The sequence below is a fragment of the Carettochelys insculpta genome, chromosome 5 (assembly GCF_033958435.1).
Source record: "Carettochelys insculpta isolate YL-2023 chromosome 5, ASM3395843v1, whole genome shotgun sequence".
In the NCBI taxonomy this organism is placed as follows: domain Eukaryota; kingdom Metazoa; phylum Chordata; order Testudines; family Carettochelyidae; genus Carettochelys; species Carettochelys insculpta.
The window spans coordinates 128,561,026-128,577,162 of NC_134141.1; the positions used below are offsets into that span (position 1 = coordinate 128,561,026).

General features: G+C 69.0%; 1 protein-coding gene across 2 annotated transcripts in view; it reads left to right on the forward strand.

Moving 5' to 3' along the window:
* Positions 1-15,361, forward strand: part of TESK1 (testis associated actin remodelling kinase 1) — a 35,233-nt gene extending 19,872 nt beyond the window's left edge. Inside the window, exons 3-10 of one of the 2 annotated variants that reach the window (XM_074995903.1) lie at positions 57-105; positions 571-717; positions 1,097-1,179; positions 4,498-4,588; positions 8,146-8,229; positions 11,703-11,792; positions 12,258-12,408; positions 13,495-15,361. In XM_074995903.1, the coding sequence (XP_074852004.1) occupies positions 57-105; positions 571-717; positions 1,097-1,179; positions 4,498-4,588; positions 8,146-8,229; positions 11,703-11,792; positions 12,258-12,408; positions 13,495-14,531 (1,732 nt within the window). In that variant the 3' untranslated portion in view covers positions 14,532-15,361. The remainder of the gene's footprint in view (positions 1-56; positions 106-570; positions 718-1,096; positions 1,180-4,497; positions 4,589-8,145; positions 8,230-11,702; positions 11,793-12,257; positions 12,409-13,494) is intronic. The other variant, XM_074995904.1, reaches the window with a different exon arrangement.
* Positions 15,362-16,137: the final 776 nt, after the last annotated feature.

Sequence of the window (16,137 nt, forward strand, 5' to 3'; positions counted from 1 at the left end):
TCACAGGGATCTGACCCCAGCGCAGCGGCTCTAACCTGCGCTCCCCATGTTCTCAGGTTCATGGGGGTCTGTGTGCACCAGGGGCAGCTGCACGCTCTCACGGAGGTAAGGGGACACACAGGACTGGGGTGCTGCTCCAGGGGCTGGGGCTGGGGCTGGGACCCGTGGGGGGACAGTTACTTGGCAAGTGGGCCTCGCCTAGCTGTGCTGGGTGTGCGTCGTGTGCCCGGAGCACCTGGCTGGTGATGGGGGCAGGCTGGGGGAGGGGCTGCCCCAGGGTGTGGGAGGTGGGACTGATGGAGGACATGGGTAGTGGGGGAGGGCCCCATGGGAGACGTGGGGTGGATGGGGGCCAGGGCTGGTGCTGAGGGGAGGAGGGGCATGAAGAGGGCAGTGGCTCTGCCTGGTGGGGCAGGCCCAGTGGCAGTTGGGGGGCAGAGGTTGTTGTCCAGTGGCCGGGCTGGCCCCACAGGGAGGAGGTGGGGGGGGCAAGCGGCGGGCAGGGTCCCCCCAGGAAGACGGGGGATGCCAAAGCCTGACAGCTGACTGGCCGTCCCCTCTTCCTGGCAGTACATCAATGGTGGGAACTTGGAGCAGCTCCTGGCCAGCCCGGTGCCTCTTCCCTGGGCCATGCGCCTCCGGCTGGCCCTGGACATCGCCCGCGGCCTGCGCTACCTGCACTCCAAGGGCATCTTCCACCGCGACCTCACCTCCAAGGTGGGCAGTGCCCCACACGCCCAGCCTGCGGCAGTGGGCCCCTCGGCTGCCCTGGTCCCCAGCGCACGCGCTTACTTGCCCCGGCCTGGGGCTGGGAGGGAGCAGCCCCCTGAAAGCTGGCGGGGTGGAGATGAGCTGGGCTGGTGCCATCCCGTCGGCTGGGCGCAGCCTCGCTCTGCTGCCCATGCGGCTGCCCTGCCAGGCCTCACGGAGACCCTGCACTGCCCACACCAGAGGGCGGAATGCCCTGCCTGTGCCCCCTGGGAGTCCATAAGGTGGGGTGGGGGCCGGGAGCCAGGAAGGGTGGGGGGCCATGGAGTGGGGGGGCGGGCGGGGGCCAGGCGAGGCTGGCGAGTGACGTCTCCCTTCCGGCTCGCAGAACTGCCTGGTGAGGTGCGAGGATAATGGCTACACAGCCGTGGTGGGCGACTTCGGCCTGGCCGAGAAAATTCCCACTTACAGGTGAGTGGGAGCAGGAGGTTCCCCCCAGAGCGCCCCTTGGGCCTTCACACCATGGGGGTTGGAGGGTGGGGTGTAGCTGGGGGCACTGGGGGCAACTTTGGTGGTTGGAGTGTAGCGGGGGGGTTGTGGGCAGCTCTGGGGGTTGGGGTGTAGCAGGGGGTTGTGGGCTGCTCTGGGGGTTGGGGTGTAGCAGGGGATTGTGGGCAGCTCTGGGGGTTGGAGTGTAGCGGGGGGGTTGTGGGCAGCTCTGGGGGTTGGGGTGTAGCAGGGGGTTGTGGGCAGCTCTGGGGGTTGGAGTGTAGCGGGGGGGGTTGTGGGCAGCTCTGGGGGTTGGAGTGTAGTGGGGGGGTTGTGGGCAGCTCTGGGGGTTGGGGTGTAGCAGGGGATTGTGGGCAGCTCTGGGGGTTGGAGTGTAGTGGGGGGGTTGTGGGCAGCTCTGGGGGTTGGAGTGTAGCGGGGGGGTTGTGGGCAGCTCTGGGGGTTGGAGTGTAGCGGGGGGGTTGTGGGCAGCTCTGGGGGTTGGAGTGTAGCGGGGGGGTTGTGGGCAGCTCTGGGGGTTGGAGTGTAGCGGGGGGGTTGTGGGCAGCTCTGGGGGTTGGGGTGTAGCAGGGGATTGTGGGCAGCTCTGGGGGTTGGAGTGTAGCGGGGGGGTTGTGGGCAGCTCTGGGGGTTGGAGTGTAGCGGGGGGGTTGTGGGCAGCTCTGGGGGTTGGGGTGTAGCAGGGGATTGTGGGCAGCTCTGGGGGTTGGAGTGTAGCGGGGGGGTTGTGGGCAGCTCTGGGGGTTGGGGTGTAGCAGGGGTTGTGGGCAGCTCTGGGGGTTGGAGTGTAGCGGGGGGGTTGTGGGCAGCTCTGGGGGTTGGGGTGTAGCAGGGGGTTGTGGGCAGCTCTGGGGGTTGGAGTGTAGCGGGGGGGTTGTGGGCAGCTCTGGGGGTTGGGGTGTAGCAGGGGGTTGTGGGCAGCTCTGGGGGTTGGAGTGTAGCGGGGGGGTTGTGGGCAGCTCTGGGGGTTGGGGTGTAGCAGGGGGTTGTGGGCAGCTCTGGGGGTTGGAGTGTAGCGGGGGGGTTGTGGGCTGCTCTGGGGGTTGGGGTGTAGCAGGGGATTGTGGGCAGCTCTGGGGGTTGGAGTGTAGCGGGGCGGTTGTGGGCAGCTCTGGGGGTTGGGGTGTAGCAGGGGATTGTGGGCAGCTCTGGGGGTTGGAGTGTAGTGGGGGGGTTGTGGGCTGCTCTGGGGGCTGGGGTGTAGCAGGGGGTTGTGGGCAGCTCTGGGGGTTGGAGTGTAGCGGGGGGGTTGTGGGCAGCTCTGGGGGTTGGAGTGTAGCGGGGGGGTTGTGGGCAGCTCTGGGGGTTGGGGTGTAGCAGGGGGTTGTGGGCAGCTCTGGGGGTTGGGGTGTAGCAGGGGATTGTGGGCAGCTCTGGGGGTTGGGGTGTAGCAGGGGGTTGTGGGCTGCTCTGGGGGTTGGAGTGTAGCGGGGGGGTTGTGGGCAGCTCTGGGGGTTGGGGTGTAGCGGGGGGGTTGTGGGCAGCTCTGGGGGTTGGAGTGTAGCGGGGGGGTTGTGGGCAGCTCTGGGGGTTGGAGTGTAGCGGGGGGGTTGTGGGCAGCTCTGGGGGTTGGGGTGTAGCAGGGGATTGTGGGCAGCTCTGGGGGTTGGAGTGTAGCGGGGGGGTTGTGGGCAGCTCTGGGGGTTGGAGTGTAGCGGGGGGGTTGTGGGCAGCTCTGGGGGTTGGGGTGTAGCAGGGGATTGTGGGCAGCTCTGGGGGTTGGAGTGTAGCAGGGGGTTGTGGGCTGCTCTGGGGGTTGGAGTGTAGCGGGGGGGTTGTGGGCAGCTCTGGGGGTTGGGGTGTAGCGGGGGGGTTGTGGGCAGCTCTGGGGGTTGGAGTGTAGCGGGGGGGTTGTGGGCAGCTCTGGGGGTTGGGGTGTAGCGGGGGGATTGTGGGCAGCTCTGGGGGTTGGAGTGTAGCGGGGGGATTGTGGGCAGCTCTGGGGGTTGGAGTGTAGCGGGGGGGTTGTGGGCAGCTCTGGGGGTTGGGGTGTAGCGGGGGGATTGTGGGCAGCTCTGGGGGTTGGAGTGTAGCGGGGGGGTTGTGGGCAGCTCTGGGGGTTGGGGTGTAGCAGGGGGTTGTGGGCAGCTCTGGGGGTTGGAGTGTAGCGGGGGGGTTGTGGGCTGCTCTGGGGGTTGGGGTGTAGCAGGGGGTTGTGGGCAGCTCTGGGGGTTGGAGTGTAGCGGGGGGGTTGTGGGCTGCTCTGGGGGTTGGGGTGTAGCAGGGGATTGTGGGCAGCTCTGGGGGTTGGAGTGTAGCGGGGGGGTTGTGGGCAGCTCTGGGGGTTGGGGTGTAGCAGGGGATTGTGGGCAGCTCTGGGGGTTGGAGTGTAGTGGGGGGGTTGTGGGCAGCTCTGGGGGCTGGGGTGTAGCAGGGGGGTTGTGGGCAGCTCTGTGGGCTGGGGTGTAGCAGGGGGTTGTGGGCAGCTCTGGGGGTTGGGGTGTAGCGGGGGGGTTGTGGGCAGCTCTGGGGGTTGGAGTGTAGCGGGGGGGTTGTGGGCAGCTCTGGGGGTTGGAGTGTAGCGGGGGGGGTTGTGGGCAGCTCTGGGGGTTGGGGTGTAGCGGGGGGGTTGTGGGCAGCTCTGTGGGCTGGGGTGTAGCGGGGGGGTTGTGGGCAGCTCTGGGGGTTGGGGTGTAGCGGGGGGGTTGTGGGCAGCTCTGGGGGTTGGGGTGTAGCAGGGGATTGTGGGCAGCTCTGGGGGTTGGAGTGTAGCGGGGGGGTTGTGGGCAGCTCTGGGGGTTGGGGTGTAGCAGGGGGTTGTGGGCAGCTCTGGGGGTTGGAGTGTAGCGGGGGGGGTTGTGGGCAGCTCTGGGGGTTGGAGTGTAGCGGGGGGGTTGTGGGCAGCTCTGTGGGCTGGGGTGTAGCAGGGGGTTGTGGGCAGCTCTGGGGGCTGGGTTGTAGTGGGGGGGTTGTGGGCAGCTCTGGGGGCTGGGGTGTAGTGGGGGAGCTGTAGGCAGCTCTGGGGGCTGGGGTGTAGCTGAGGGGGCTGTGGGCTGCCCTGGGCTCTGGGAGCTGGGGTGTAGCTGGGGGTGCTGTGGCCGGCTCTGGGGCTGGGGTGTAGCTGGTGGGGCTGGGGATGGGAGGAACAGGCAGAATTTGGGATGGGGATTCGGGGGGCTGCGGGTTGGCTCTGGCTGGGGATTGGTGCGGCTGGGGGAAGGGACACGAGCTGGCAGACGGGAGCCGGGAACAGAGGGCCCAGGGGCTGGGGTTGCACAGTCTGAGCGGGGTGGCTGCCGGGCTGAGCTGCTCTGGGGCTGACGGCTGCTCTCCCGCCAGCGAGGGTGGTCAGAAGGAGCCGCTGGCCGTGGTGGGCTCGCCGTACTGGATGGCCCCAGAGGTGCTGCGTGGGGAGCTGTACAATGAGAAGGTCGGTTGCTGCCCGCGGCTGCAGCGCCCGACACTGGGCGAGCCTGGCAGGATGCAGGCTGGCACCTTTGCCAGCCACGGGCTTGGCAAGTCCCAGGGGCAGTGCCAACCTGGCAGCCAGGAGGGTCCTCCTGGGGGGTGTGTGCATGATTGGGGTATGGGGGTGGCAGGGCAGGGGCTGGTGTGGGCAGTGGGGTACATGGGTGCTGCTGGGAGAAGACAGACTTGGGATAGCTGACAGCTCCCCCCACAGCCAGCACCCTGCGCCCCACAGCACCCCTGCTGGGAGGGGTCAGGGCTGGCATAGCCGACAGCTCCCCCACAGCCAGCACCCTGCGCCCCACAGCGCCCCTGCTGGGAGGGGTCAGGGCTGGCATAGCCGACAGCTCCCCCACAGCCAGCACCCTGCGCCCCACAGCACCCCTGCTGGGAGGGGTCAGGGCTGGAGTAGCCAACAGCTCCCCCCACAGCCAGCACTCTGCGCCCCACAGCACCCCTGCTGGGAGGGGTCAGGTCTGGCATAGCCGACAGCTCCCCCCACAGCCAGCACCCTGCGCCCCACAGCACCCCTGCTGGGAGGGGCCAGGTCTGGCATAGCTGACAGCTCGCCCCACAGCCAGCACCCTGCGCCCCACAGCGCCCCTGCTGGGAGGGGTCAGGGCTGGCATAGCCGACAGCTCCCCCACAGCCAGCACCCTGCGCCCCACAGCGCCCCCTGCTGGGAGGGGTCAGGGCTGGCATAACCGACAGCTCCCCCACAGCCAGCACCCTGCGCCCCACTGCGCCCCCTGCTGGGAGGGGTCAGGGCTGGCATAGCTGACAGCTCCCCCCACAGCCAGCACCCTGCGCCCCACTGCGCCCCCTGCTGGGAGGGGTCAGGGCTGGCATAGCCGACAGCTCCCCCACAGCCAGCATCCTGTGCCCCACAGCACCCCTGCTGGGAGGGGTCAGGTCTGGCATAGCCGACAGCTCCCCCCACAGCCAGCACCCTGCGCCCCACAGCACCCCTGCTGGGAGGGGTCAGGGCTGGCATAGCCGACAGCTCCCCCACAGCCAGCATCCTGCGCCCCACAGCGCCCCCTGCTGGGAGGGGTCAGGTCTGTCATAGCTGACAGCTCGCCCCACAGCCAGCACCCTGCGCCCCACAGCGCCCCTGCTGGGAGGGGTCAGGGCTGGCATAGCCGACAGCTCCCCCACAGCCAGCACCCTGCGCCCCACTGCGCCCCCTGCTGAGAGGGGTCAGGGCTGGCATAACCGACAGCTCCCCCACAGCCAGCATCCTGTGCCCCACAGCACCCCTGCTGGGAGGGGTCAGGTCTGGCATAGCCGACAGCTCCCCCCACAGCCAGCACCCTGCGCCCCACAGCACCCCTGCTGGGAGGGGTCAGGGCTGGCATAGCCGACAGCTCCCCCACAGCCAGCATCCTGCGCCCCACAGCGCCCCCTGCTGGGAGGGGTCAGGTCTGGCATAGCTGACAGCTCGCCCCACAGCCAGCACCCTGCGCCCCACAGCGCCCCTGCTGGGAGGGGTCAGGGCTGGCATAACCGACAGCTCCCCCCACAGCCAGCACCCTGCGCCCCACTGCGCCCCCTGCTGGGAGGGGTCAGGGCTGGCATAGCCGACAGCTCCCCCCACAGCCAGCACCCTGCGCCCCACTGCGCCCCCTGCTGGGAGGGGTCAGGTCTGGCATAGCCGACAGCTCCCCCCACAGCCAGCACCCTGCGCCCCACAGCACCCCTGCTGGGAGGGGTCAGGGCTGGAGTAGCCGACAGCTCCCCCACAGCCAGCACCCTGCGCCCCACAGCGCCCCCTGCTGGGAGGGGTCAGGGCTGGCATAACCGACAGCTCCCCCCACAGCCAGCACCCTGCGCCCCACTGCGCCCCCTGCTGGGAGGGGTCAGGGCTGGCATAGCCGACAGCTCCCCCCACAGCCAGCACCCTGCGCCCCACTGCGCCCCCTGCTGGGAGGGGTCAGGTCTGGCATAGCCGACAGCTCCCCCCACAGCCAGCACCCTGCGCCCCACAGCGCCCCTGCTGGGAGGGGTCAGGGCTGGCATAGCCGACAGCTCCCCCACAGCCAGCATCCTGCGCCCCACAGCGCCCCCAGCTGGGAGGGGTCAGGTCTGGCATAGCCGACAGCCCCCCACAGCCAGCACCCTGCGCCCCACAGCACCCCTGCTGGGAGGGGTCAGGGCTGGAGTAGCCGACAGCTCCCCCCACAGCCAGCACCCTGCGCCCCACTGCGCCCCCTGCTGGGAGGGGTCAGGTCTGGCATAACCGACAGCTCCCCCACAGCCAGCATCCTGCGCCCCACAGCACCCCTGCTGGGAGGGGTCAGGGCTGGAGTAGCCGACAGCTCCCCCACAGCCAGCACCCTGCGCCCCACTGCGCCCCCTGCTGGGAGGGGTCAGGGCTGGCATAGCCGACAGCTCCCCCCACAGCCAGCACCCTGCGCCCCACAGCACCCCTGCTGGGAGGGGTCAGGTCTGGCATAGCCGACAGCTCCCCCACAGCCAGCATCCTGCGCCCCACAGCGCCCCCTGCTGGGAGGGGTCAGGGCTGGCATAACCGACAGCTCCCCCCACAGCCAGCACCCTGCGCCCCACTGCGCCCCCTGCTGGGAGGGGTCAGGGCTGGCATAGCCGACAGCTCCCCCCACAGCCAGCACCCTGCGCCCCACAGCACCCCTGCTGGGAGGGGTCACGTCTGGCATAGCCGACAGCTCCCCCACAGCCAGCATCCTGCGCCCCACAGCGCCCCCTGCTGGGAGGGGTCAGGGCTGGCATAACCGACAGCTCCCCCCACAGCCAGCACCCTGCGCCCCACTGCGCCCCCTGCTGGGAGGGGTCAGGGCTGGCATAGCCGACAGCTCCCCCACAGCCAGCACCCTGCGCCCCACAGCGCCCCCTGCTGGGAGGGGTCAGGGCTGGAGTAGCCGACAGCTCCCCCACAGCCAGCACCCTGCGCCCCACTGCGCCCCCTGCTGGGAGGGGTCAGGGCTGGCATAACCGATAGCTCCCCCACAGCCAGCACCCTGCGCCCCACAGCACCCCCTGCTGGGAGGGGTCAGGGCTGGCATAGCCGACAGCTGCCCCCACAGCCAGCACCCTGCGCCCCACTCCGCCCCCTGCTGGGAAGGGTCAGGGCTGGCATAACCGACAGCTCCCCCACAGCCAGCACCCTGCACCCCACAGCACCCCTGCTGGGAGGGGTCAGGGCTGGAGTAGCCGACAGCTCCCCCACAGCCAGCATCCTGCACCCCACAGCACCCCTGCTGGGAGGGGTCAGGGCTGGAGTAGCTGACAGCTCCCCCCACAGCCAGCACCCTGCGCCCCACAGCACCCCCTGCTGGGAGGGGTCAGGTCTGGCATAGCCGACAGCTCCCCCACAGCCAGCACCCTGCGCCCCACTGCGCCCCCTGCTGGGAGGGGCTGGGCCTGGGGTAGCTGTGAGGCGCCGCGTGGGCTGCTGGGCTGTGGCACTGACAGGCATCCTGGCTCGCGTGTGCCCACCCAGCGGAGGCACAGGCGGGTCGCTCACTCCCGCCCACTCCACAGGCCGACGTCTTTGCCTACGGCATCATCCTGTGCGAGACCATCGCGCGGGTCCCGGCAGATCCGGACTTCCTGCCCCGCACCGAGGTAAGGTCCTGGGCCGCCCACCTGGTGTGCCTGCCTGCCGGCCGGCCGGCCAAGTGAGGCATGAGCTGCGGGCGAGGCAGAGCGAAGTGGGTGTGTGTTGCGGGCGGTGACGGATGGCATGCGAGCCGTGGCAGGGGTGTACGTGGTGCAGGTGCATTGCAGGGGGTGCTCACAGCAGCGATGTGCATGGTGGAACATGGTGATTGTGTGTGTGGAGGGGTGCACATGGCGGAGGTGGGTGCGGTGGGGCATGGTAGGAATGTGCGTGGGGGGTACACGTGGTGGGGGAAGCGTGGCGGCGGTTGCCTGTTAGAACATGGCGATTGCGTGCGTGGGGGGTACACGTGGTGGGGGAAGCGTGGCGGCGGTTGCCTGTTAGAACATGGCGATTGTGCGTGGGGGGGTACACGTGGCGGTGGGAAGCGTGGCGGCGGTTGCCTGGTGGAACATGGCGATTGCGCGTGTGGCGGGGTACACGTGGCGGTGGGAAGCGTGGCGGCGGTTGCCTGTTAGAACATGGCGATTGCGCGTGTGGCGGGGTACACGTGGCGGCGGGAAGCGTGGCGGCGGTTGCCTGTTAGAACATGGCGATTGCGCGTGTGGCGGGGTACACGTGGTGGGGGAAGCGTGGCGGCGGTTGCCTGTTAGAACATGGCGATTGTGCGTGGGGGGGTACACGTGGCGGTGGGAAGCGTGGCGGCGGTTGCCTGGTGGAACATGGCGATTGCGCGTGTGGCGGGGTACACGTGGCGGTGGGAAGCGTGGCGGCGGTTGCCTGTTAGAACATGGCGATTGCGCGTGTGGCGGGGCACACGTGGCGGTGGGAAGCGTGGCAGCGGTTGCGTGGCAGAACATGGTGGAGAGAGCGTGGCAGTGTGCGTGGTGGCAGGGAACATAGTGGAATGTTGCAGGGGTCCCTGTAGTACAGCATGGAGACGCACGTGGCAGAGCTGAGGGGTGCACGTGGCAGAGGTGGGTGCGGTGGGGCATGGTAGGAATGTGCGTGGGGGGTACACGTGGCGGCGGGAAGCGTGGCGGCGGTTGCCTGTTAGAACATGGCGATTGCGCGTGTGGCGGGGTACACGTGGTGGGGGAGGCGTGGCGGCGGTTGCCTGTTAGAACATGGCGATTGCGCGTGTGGCGGGGTACACGTGGTGGGGGAAGCGTGGCGGCGGTTGCCTGTTAGAACATGGCGATTGCGCGTGTGGCGGGGTACACGTGGCGGTGGGAAGCGTGGCGGCGGTTGCCTGGTGGAACATGGCGATTGCGCTTGTGGCGGGGTACACGTGGCGGTGGGAAGCGTGGCGGCGGTTGCCTGTTAGAACATAGCGATTGCGCGTGTGGCGGGGTACACGTGGCGGTGGGAAGCGTGGCAGCGGTTGCGTGGCAGAACATGGTGGAGAGAGCGTGGCAGTGTGCGTGGTGGCAGGGAACATAGTGGAATGTTGCAGGGGTCCCTGTAGTACAGCATGGAGACGCACGTGGCAGAGCTGAGGGGTGCACGTGGCAGAGGTGGGTGCGGTGGGGCATGGTAGGAATGTGCGTGGGGGGTACACGTGGCGGCGGGAAGCGTGGCGGCGGTTGCCTGTTAGAACATGGCGATTGCGCGTGTGGCGGGGTACACGTGGTGGGGGAAGCGTGGCGGCGGTTGCCTGGTGGAACATGGCGATTGCGCGTGTGGCGGGGTACACGTGGTGGGGGAAGCGTGGCGGCGGTTGCCTGTTAGAACATAGCGATTGCGCGTGTGGCGGGGTACACGTGGCGGTGGGAAGCGTGGCGGCGGTTGCCTGGTGGAACATGGCGATTGCGCGTGTGGCGGGGTACACGTGGCGGTGGGAAGCGTGGCGGCGGTTGCCTGTTAGAACATGGCGATTGCGTGTGTGGCGGGGTACACGTGGCGGTGGGAAGCGTGGCAGCGGTTGCGTGGCAGAACATGGTGGAGAGAGCGTGGCAGTGTGCGTGGTGGCAGGGAACATAGTGGAATGTTGCAGGGGTCCCTGTAGTACAGCATGGAGACGCACGTGGCAGAGCTGAGGGGTGCACGTGGCAGAGGTGGGTGCGGTGGGGCATGGTAGGAATGTGCGTGGGGGGTACACGTGGCGGCGGGAAGCGTGGCGGCGGTTGCCTGGTGGAACATGGCGATTGCGCGTGTGGCGGGGTACACGCGGTGGGAAGCGTGGCGGCGGTTGCCTGTTAGAACATAGCGATTGCGCGTGTGGCAGGGTACACGTGGCGGTGGGAAGCGTGGCGGCGGTTGCCTGGTGGAACATGGCGATTGCGCGTGTGGCGGGGTACACGTGGCGGTGGGAAGCGTGGCGGCGGTTGCCTGTTAGAACATGGCGATTGCGTGTGTGGCGGGGTACACGTGGCGGTGGGAAGCGTGGCAGCGGTTGCGTGGCAGAACATGGTGGAGAGAGCGTGGCAGTGTGCGTGGTGGCAGGGAACATAGTGGAATGTTGCAGGGGTCCCTGTAGTACAGCATGGAGACGCACGTGGCAGAGCTGAGGGGTGCACGTGGCAGAGGTGTGCATGGCAGGTTGCACGTGGCAGTGGTGTGTGTGCCGGGGGTACAGAGGCCTGTGTGCTGCCTGGCTCCTGCTCCAGCTGTGCCACCATAACCCTGCCCCTGTGTGCCAGCAGCTTTGCCACGGCTCAGCCACGGGGGCCAGGCTCTCCTGGGCACCATGGGAACGACCCAGTTCTCAGCAGATTCTGGTGCCAGTTGGTTTGGGCCTGTCCCCTCCGGCTGGCGCTGGGAGCTGCCCCTTGGGGCCAGGTGCTGTGGTCTCTGTGGGCAGCTGGGCCGGGTCAGTCTATGCCAGGGGGATGGAGGCACCACACGCCCCCACCCAAGTGTTTCCTGTTTGTCTGACCGGCTCGCCTGGGCTGGCCAGAGCTGGGGGTATGAGACCCCTCCTGTCCCGGGCTCCCTCCCTGTGCCTTGTGCAGCTTGTGGTGACCGACTGGGCTGAGCCCAGCTCCAGCTCTGTCCCGGGAGGCTCCGGGTCTGGGCTGAGCCACCCCGAGGCCCCCGTCTCCCCCAGGGCACATTTTGGTTTGCGAGCCAGAGCCCTGGGCACCGTTGCAGAGCCCAGGCAGCTGTGGAGCTGGAGATAGCGGCGTGAGCGTGGGTGCTGGAGCCCTTCTGGCTGTCTCCCATCCTACAGCCCCAGCCTGGCCCCAGCCCTCTGCACTGCAGTTACTCGCCCACAGCCAAGCCACGGCCCCACAGTGCAGTATCGACGTGCTGTGGGAGGGACGGCTGCTGGGCAGGGTGGCGCTTTCGGCTGGGCTGGGCTGGGCTCTCCCTGGCACGTCCTGCCCCTGTGGTCTGCGGTGCTGCTGGTGGAGATCCCTGGGGCGCTGTCTGGGCAGGTGCTCGATGCAGAGGGGCATTGTGGCTCCAGGGACAGATGGAGCCCCCCCACAGGCTGCCAGCCCGAGGCCCTGACCCCACTTCTCTTCCTGGGCAGGATTTTGGGCTGGACGTTGCTGCTTTCTGCAACATGGTGGGAGAGGACTGCCCTGCAGCCTTCCTGCAGCTGGCCTTCCACTGCTGCCGGGTACGTATCCCCCCGGCCCCGGGCAGAGTCCCTGGGCCTGTCCCCTGCTGCACCCCCATGTGGAGACGCAGGAGGGGCTCCCTGCAGCCGGGTGACTGCCCCCGCTAGCCAGCCACGAATGGGCCCCCACAGCATAGAGTCAGAGCCAGCCTCCTGCCCCAGAGCCTGGCCCTCTGCAGCTCCCAAACGCTGGTGGGTTTGTTGCTGGCGCCGACCCCGCAGCTTCAGGACACAGGGCCGAGGTACCTGCCTGCTGTCCCATCCGGTCCCTCCTCTCCCCACCCCGGCAGGCGGGCCGGGGGCAGCACAGCCTCCAGCTGCAAGGACCTCTCCCTTGTCTCCTTCCCTGGGCTGAGCCCGGCACCATCCCGACTCCCGCGGGGCAGGGGCTGTGGCAGCCAGTCCGGGGGTGGGAGGGTGTGAGCTGGGGTCCCACAGCCGTGGGTGACGTAGTGACTCCCCCAGATGGAGCCGACGGCCCGACCCGCCTTCGCGGAGATCACCCAGCGCCTGGAGGGCATCCTGCAGCAGCAGCTGGGAGCCAGGGACGCCGGTGCCGACCCGCGGGGCCATGGGAAGAGCGTGCCCTCACCCGGCGGCCCAGCCGTGCTGAAAGGTACCGTGACTGCCGCTCCGGGGAGCACCCGCAGCCCTTGGCACTGGGCTCGGACTGTGGGTGCTGACGGGACCCCTGGGGTGTGCTGCCCCCTGCGGCCAGAGCTGGGCACTGCAGGTGCCAATGGGACCCCCGGGGTGTGCTGCCCCCTGCGGCCAGAGCTGGGCACTGCAGGTGCTGATGGGACCCTGGGATGTGCTGCCCCTTGTGGCCAGAGCTGGGCACTGCAGGTGCTGATGGGACCCCTGGGATGTGCTGCCCCTTGTGGCCAGAGCTGGGCACTGCAGGTGCTGATGGGACCCTGGGATGTGCTGCCCCTTGTGGCCAGAGCCGGGCACTGCAGGTTCTGATGGGACCCTGGGATGTGCTGCCCCTTGTGGCCAGAGCCGGGCACTGCAGGTGCTGATGGGACCCCTGGGGTGTGCTGCCCCTTGTGGCCAAAGCCAGGCACTGGAGGTGCTGATGGGACCCCTGGGGTGTGCTGCCCCTTGTGGCCAAAGCCAGGCACTGCAGGTGCTGATGGGACCCTGGGATGTGCTGCCCCTTGTGGCCAGAGCTGGGCACTGCAGGTTCTGACGGGACCCCTGGGGTGTGCTGCCCCTTGTGGCCAAAGCCAGGCACTGCAGGTGCTGATGGGACCCCTGGGGTGTGCTGCCCCTTGTGGCCAAAGCCAGGCACTGCAGGTGCTGATGGGACCCCTGGGGTGTGCTGCCCCTTGTGGCCAGAGCGGGGCACTGCAGGTGCTGATGGGACCCCTGGGGTGTGCTGCCCCTTGTGGCCAAAGCCGGGCACAGCAGGTGCTGAGACTGCCCTGGACACTCACGGGAGAGCCCTGCCGCGAGTGGGCCCGTGAGTGGCCCGCTGGCTGCCCCACAGCACCAGGGGTACGTGACCCGTCCCTCGCCCCGCTGAGTTCCTAACGGGCGGCCTCACCATGCAGGGCAGACGAGGTGGCAGCGCTGCACCCCAGGGACTCCCCCGCCCGGGCCCCAGAGCCGCTGGCCACACCCTGTGCCGTTGGCCACCGGGCACGCGGTGGAGGGGCTGGAGGCCAGGGCTGCTAACCCGCTGTCTGTGTTGTGCCAGGCCAGGCAGCGAGCGAGTCCAGGCTCCCCGAGCAGCAGCCGCCGCCCCTCCAGCCCGACCCCCACCTCGCCCGCAGCCGCTCGGCCGTGTTCCCGCCAGCCTCCCCGGCCCTGCTGCAGCCTGAGGCAGGGCCCCGCCTCAACCCCTTCTCCCAGCGCCGGGACCTGCAGGGCGGGAAGATCAAGCTCTTGGACACGCCCAGCAAGTCGGTCATCTCGCTGACCTTCGACCTGCCCGCGCCCGCCCCCTGCCCGCTCCGCACGCCCGTCACACTGCAGCTCGGCGCGGGGCCGCACGGCGACTCCTCTGCCCCGGAGCTGACACGCAAGTGCCGCTCGCTGCCCGCGTCCCCCGAGCCGGCCCGCCGCAGGGCCCTGGTGCCAGAAGGGGAGCTGGCCCAGGCCTGCTGCGGGGGGGAGTCCCCTGCGTGTGCACAGGGCCCCCAGCCCCACGGCTCCTTCCCTGTTCCGAACTGGGGGGCAGCAGGGCAGGGGGCAGGCCGCTCGCCCCTTCCCGCTACCCCTGCAGTGGAGCCGATGGACTGCAGCCCCGACAGCCCGGGGCCGGAGCCGGAGCCGGAGCCCACCACACCGCTCACCAGCAGCACTTTCATCAGCACCTCGGCGTCGGGCCCCCGGCCCTGGCCCCCGCAGCCCCCCAAGGGCCCACTGCTCAACAACAACAGCGTGGTGGCGAGCTCCCCGCCCGCCTGGGGCCGCGTTCTGGAGCACGGCTTCTCGGAGCTCAGCATCCCCCCCGCAGCGGCCCTGGAACGGACGGAGCCCTCGAGCACGCTGCCCCGGCATGGCTCCAGCACCGTGCTGGAGCAGGACGAGGTGCTGGCCTGCCCCGGCTGCTGCCTGGGCCCCTTCAGCTTCAGCTTCAGCCTCGCCTCCGTCTGCCACCGCCCCGCGCCCAGCCCGCCCCGCTACCAGCACCTCACCTGCGAGGCCAAGAGCCTCCTCTGCCAGGACCGGGGCCACCCCCCCGCACACCCGCCCCAGCCCAGCCAGAAGCTGCCGGAGGCGCAGTCCTAGGGCGGGCGGGGCGAAGGACATGCCCCCGCCCTGCGCTGAGCAGGGCTACAGCCTGGTGCAGACACGCAGCTGGTACTGGTGCCCGCACTGCAGCCCTGCTCCAAAGCAGGCGGCTCCGGTGACTGGGCCCGTGGCGTGGTGCCGATGGGCCGGCTGGCCGGCAGGGTCTCTGGGAAGGCAGGCGTGGGGGGTGGGGGGCTGGGCCAGCTCTCCCTCCCTCCCTCCCTCCCTCTGGCCTGCGCATGTGAGGAGGGGGCGACCCCTGAGCAGGCAAAGTCAGGGGGTCGCTCCGGGGCCTTGGGCTCCTCTGTGGCCCATCCGCTCCCCAGCCCTGTGTGCCGAGGCAATGGGCGTCCTCGGGGGGCAGCGGGGGCGGTGGTGTGCACGGGCGGGTCCCCTCTGCCCATCGCACCCAGGGTGAGGGGCTGCGTCTCTGTGCTGTGTACCGGGTGACCTGGGTCCTGGGGCAGCAGTGCCCGGCCCTCCCCCTGGGGCCAGCTGTCTGCCGTGGGGTGTGGAGCATAGCCCCAGCTATGGGGCAGAGGGGATTCTGGGTGTGGGAGCTCCCCTGCCCCACGTCACTTCTGAGTTCAGGCCCTGCTCCCCTTGGTGGTGGGTCACAGACGGGGAGCAGGTCTGTTTGCAATACGGAGGCTGGGGCGTGCCCCCCAGCTGCATTTCCCTGGGCCCAGCCCCTGCCCACGTGCACAATGCACTGGTGAGTGCCACCTCGGTTTTTACTGTTCATACAGGTTGCTAGTAATATACGCGGCTTATTTAAGGTGTTGCAATAAAAGTGACTGACTGCCCCATGCCCGCTGTGTGCCGTGCCAGCAGCGCCAGGGTGGGGGCTGCAGCTCGAGCTGCCTGGCTGCAGAGGTAGACCCAGCTGGGCCTGGGAGCGTGAGTTGTGGGACCCCACCTCAGCTGCAGCGCCCAGGCCAGGCCTCTTGGTGTCGTGCCTCAGTTTCCCTATCTGTGCTCACGGGTTCTTGGGGTGAGGTGCACGTGAGCTGCGCTGAGGGCCTTCCTCTGGGCTGCCGCACTGGGAAGGGGCGGGCGGGTCAGGTGCTCGGGCAGTGAGTAGCTGCTGGTGTGAAGGGAGGTGCAACCTTCCTGCGGGGGCCCAGGAGGAATACACCCATGCGAGAGATGGCACCAGCTCCTGTGCTAGCAGTGGGGCCACCCTGTTCCCATTGCTGCCCCATGGCACCTGGGGCAGCATCTTGGTGATGGGGGGCAGTGCCCCATCTCTTCACCCTGGCCCACTGTAGGGCAGCTCCCCTCTGCTCTGAGCCCAGTGGGCCCTTTTCACCTGCTGCAGCTGCCTGGCCTGCTCTTACCCCCTTGGTCTTGCCACTCATTACCCCTTCATGGGCCCACTCTGCCCTCCTGTCCTCAGCAAGCAGTGGGCTCTTCCCACACCTCTGCCCCTCTGCAGCTGGAAAGCAGTCAGCCTCCTAGCCCCCTCTGCTCCCCTCCCGCCCCCAGCTCAATGGCAGGGAGAGGCTGTGCGAGGATGGGCCTCTGTGATGGGGTTCAGGGGTACCCCTGCACTGCACCCCGTCCGCTGGCAGGAGAGACTCTCACTCAGCAGGTACAACAG